The sequence below is a fragment of the Cebus imitator genome, unplaced genomic scaffold (assembly GCF_001604975.1).
Source record: "Cebus imitator isolate Cc_AM_T3 unplaced genomic scaffold, Cebus_imitator-1.0 Scaffold38, whole genome shotgun sequence".
Lineage (NCBI taxonomy): Eukaryota > Metazoa > Chordata > Mammalia > Primates > Cebidae > Cebus > Cebus imitator.
In genome coordinates this window covers 2,085,709-2,089,218 of record NW_016107353.1, presented here as the reverse complement: position 1 = coordinate 2,089,218, position 3,510 = coordinate 2,085,709, and the positions used below count along the sequence as shown (strand labels likewise).

Genomic DNA, 3,510 nt, shown 5'->3' with positions numbered 1-3,510 from the left:
GAGTAGCTGGGATTACAGGCACGCGCCACCATGCCCAGCTAATTTTTTGTAGTTTTAGTAGAGACGGGGTTTCACCATGTTGACCAGGATGGTCTCGATCTCTTGGCCTCGTGATCCACCCGCCTCGGCCTCCCAAAGTGCTGGGATTACAGGCGTGAGTCACCACGCCCGGCCTCTTTTTCTAATTCTTAAGGTGGTGCTTAGACCACTGATTCAAGACCTTTCTTTTCTTCTAATATAAATATCTAATGCTAAAAAGTTCCCTGTAGTCACTATTAGCTGCTTCTCACCTGTATTTATATGTTGTGTTTTCATTTTCATTCAGTTCAAGTTATTTTTTAATTTCCTGTGTGATTTCTTTGACCTATGGCTATTGGAAGTGTGTCATTTAGGCCAGACACAGTTGCTTACACCTACAATCCCAGAATTTTAGGAGGCTAAGGTGGGAGGATCACTTGAGCCCAGGAACTTGAGACCAGCCTTGGCAAAATATGGAGATCCTGTCTCTAACAACAACAACAGCAAAAAGCCAGGCATGGTGGCACAAATTTGTGGTCTTAGCTACTCAGGAGACTGAGGTAGAAGAATTTCTTGAGCCTGGGAGGTCAAGGATATAGGAAGGTGTGATCACACCACTCCAGCCTAGGTGACAGAATGAGACCATGTGTCTAAAAAAAAAAAAAAAGAAATAAAAATATAAAAAGTGTGTCACTTAATTTTTCATTTAAACATTTGAGATTTCCTAAATATCTTGTTGACTTCTAATTTAATTTTATGGTGCCTAGATAAAATTACTTTCTTTTATTCTAACCCTTTTAAATGTATTGAGATTTGTTTTATGCCCTAGCATATGTCTAACTTATAGAATGTTTCATTATATGTTTGACCAAAAAATGTGTATTCTGCTTTTGCTGGTGACATGCTCTCTACACGTTGGTTAGGTCAAGTTGATTGATAATGTTGTTCAAACCCTCTATATACCTACTGATTTTCTAATTGTTTTATAAATTGATACTCCAATTGTTTTATAAATTGATACTCCAAGAGAGGAGTATCAACATACCAACTATGATTGTTCAACTGAATTGTTTATTTCTGCATTCTCTACCGTCAGTTTTTACTTTCTGTATTTTAGGGCTCTTTACTAGGTGCATTTAGGTCTATTATTGTGTATCTTCCTGATTTTGCTCCTTAGGGACATTTGGAAAAGTCCGGAGACATTTTTGGTTGTTGCAACTGGGGAAATGCTGTTGGCACCTAGTGGCTAGAAGCCAGAGATACTGCTTAGCATTGTGCAATGCCCGGACAGGCCTCGAAGCAAAGAATTATTCAGCTCACAATGCAGGGACTGAGGCTGAGAAACCAAATTTCTTTTAATACTTAAAACATAAAGCTCTGGCAATTTTTAAAGAATAAATGCTTCTCAGTTTTTGGTCTGCCTTTGGTTCATTTTCAGATGCCTGAAATGTTTATTTTTGTCAGTTTTTTCTAGTTTTGTGTTTGCTTTTGAGGATGAGGATTTGCAGATAGCTTCATAACACCACAAAGATGGACGTCTGTCTGTCCTTTAACATTTACTCTTTTGGTGCCTTTATATTTAAAGTAAGTTTCTTGTAGGTAGCATTCAGTTGGATCTTTTTTAAAAAATGCAATCTCACAATGTTTACCTTTTAATTTTAATTAATATTTAGACCATTTACACTTAATATAATTATTGATAGAGTTGAGATTAAATCTATTTTGTTTTGTGTTTTGTGTATTTCTCTTTTTCTGCCCTTTTTTGGATTATTTTTTGTGACTCCATTTTATCTTCACTATTGGCTTATTAGCTACACCTCTTTATCTGATTTTAGCAACTGTGTTTAAATATATGGCTTTAACTCATCAAAGTCACAGTATACCTTTAAATAATATTATACAACCTCATGTATATTACCTCACTTATGTGTGTGTGTGGTGTGTGTGTGTGTGTCTGTGTGTCTGTGTACTAGCACCTAACAACAGTATGCTAACATTTCCTCCCTCTTGTCCCTTGTGCTACTGTTGTGGTTACTTTTTTTTATACAAAAGTTATAAACCTACCATATGTTCCTGTTATTTTTGCTTTAAAGAGTTCATCTTCATCATCTTTTAAAGAGATTGAGAGTTAGAAAAAAATCTTTGTTTACCACATGTTTACCATTTCTGCTGCTTTATGTAGATCAAAATTTCTATTAGATATCACTTTCCTTCTGCCTGAAGAGCTTCTTGAACATTTCTTGTCATGTAAGCTTGCTGCTGCTGATTTCTCTCTGCTGGTTTTGTCTGAAAGAGTCTTTACTTCTTCCTTTGCCTTTTGAAAAATATTTTCATTAGCTTTAGAATTCTAGGTTGATGGTTTTTTCTTTCAATACTTAAGAGCTGGATGAGATAATAGAGGAAGTTTTTTTTTGTTTTTGTTTTTGTTTTTTCCTTTAAAAGTCATTTATTTGATCACAAAACAGGTGAGGAGCATGGGCATTGCCTGTAACCCGTTGCCCATCTTCCCAGTAGTCTATGCTTCTATAAATACCCTCCGTACAACAAGAAGCTCATGCTGTTCCCAAGCACGTGCACATTCTAACAGCTGTAGAGTATAGTGCATGACCAGGTGAAAGTTAGATGTCCCAGTCACAACTAAAGCCCCTCCAATTAGTCTTCCGGATCCTTTTGCTAATAGTAACTGGTTGCTGTTCCTATTGGTCATAGATGAATCACACCTGCACAATTCTGAGTGCTTTCAAGTAACCTCGGCAAGCAGTGACTAGACCCTTTCCTTGCTCCGAGCTTCCTATGTCCCAGGTTGCCTGTGGCACCCGGACTGCTGCTGCCCCTGGGTCCCGCACATTCCATGGCGACGATGGAGGAAGGCAGGTCAGGCCAAGCATGAGGAATTAACAGTCTTTATTGGGCTCAGACCAGGAGTCCATGCGTCTTGAGGACCTCTGTGTATTTGTCAATTTTCTTCTCCACGTTCTTCTCGGCTTGTTTCCGTAGTCTCATGAGCTGTTTCTTCTTCTGGCAGGGGATCTTGGCCTTCTCCTTCCTCTTCTCCTCCAGGGTGGCTGTCACTGCCTGGTACTTCCAGCCAACCTCGTGAGCCAGGCGCCCCAGATAGGCAAACTTCCTTGTAGGCTTCAGACGCACGACCTTGAGGGCCGCAGGAAACACCGCCCGCTTTTTCTTGTCGTAGGGCGGTGGGATGCCGTCAAACACCTTGAGGCGGTCCAAGGCCGCCTGGCCTCGCTTGCTCTTGTGGGGCAGCATGCCTCGCATGGTCCTCCAGAAGATGCGGCTGGAGGCCTGGAAGTGGTAGGGGCCTCGGGAAGGGTTGGTGTTCATCCACTTGCGGAGGAAAGCCAGGTACTTCAACTTGTTTCTGTAGAAATTGCCAGAAATGTTGATGCCCTCGCAGCGAACGACCACCACCTTCCGGCCCAGCAGTACCTGCTTAGCCACGATGGCTGCCAGGCGGCCCAGGAGATGGCCTCG

The 3,510-nt window shown here is 41.0% G+C and overlaps 1 protein-coding gene across 1 annotated transcript in view; it reads right to left on the bottom strand.

Moving 5' to 3' along the window:
• Positions 1–2,905: 2,905 nt before the first annotated feature.
• The window catches only part of LOC108302030 (60S ribosomal protein L13a-like), a 7,384-nt gene continuing 6,779 nt past the window's right edge, over positions 2,906–3,510 (bottom strand). The window contains exon 2 of the mRNA XM_037737437.1: positions 2,906–3,506. Coding sequence (XP_037593365.1) covers positions 2,932–3,506 — 575 coding nt within the window. The 3' untranslated portion in view covers positions 2,906–2,931. The remainder of the gene's footprint in view (positions 3,507–3,510) is intronic.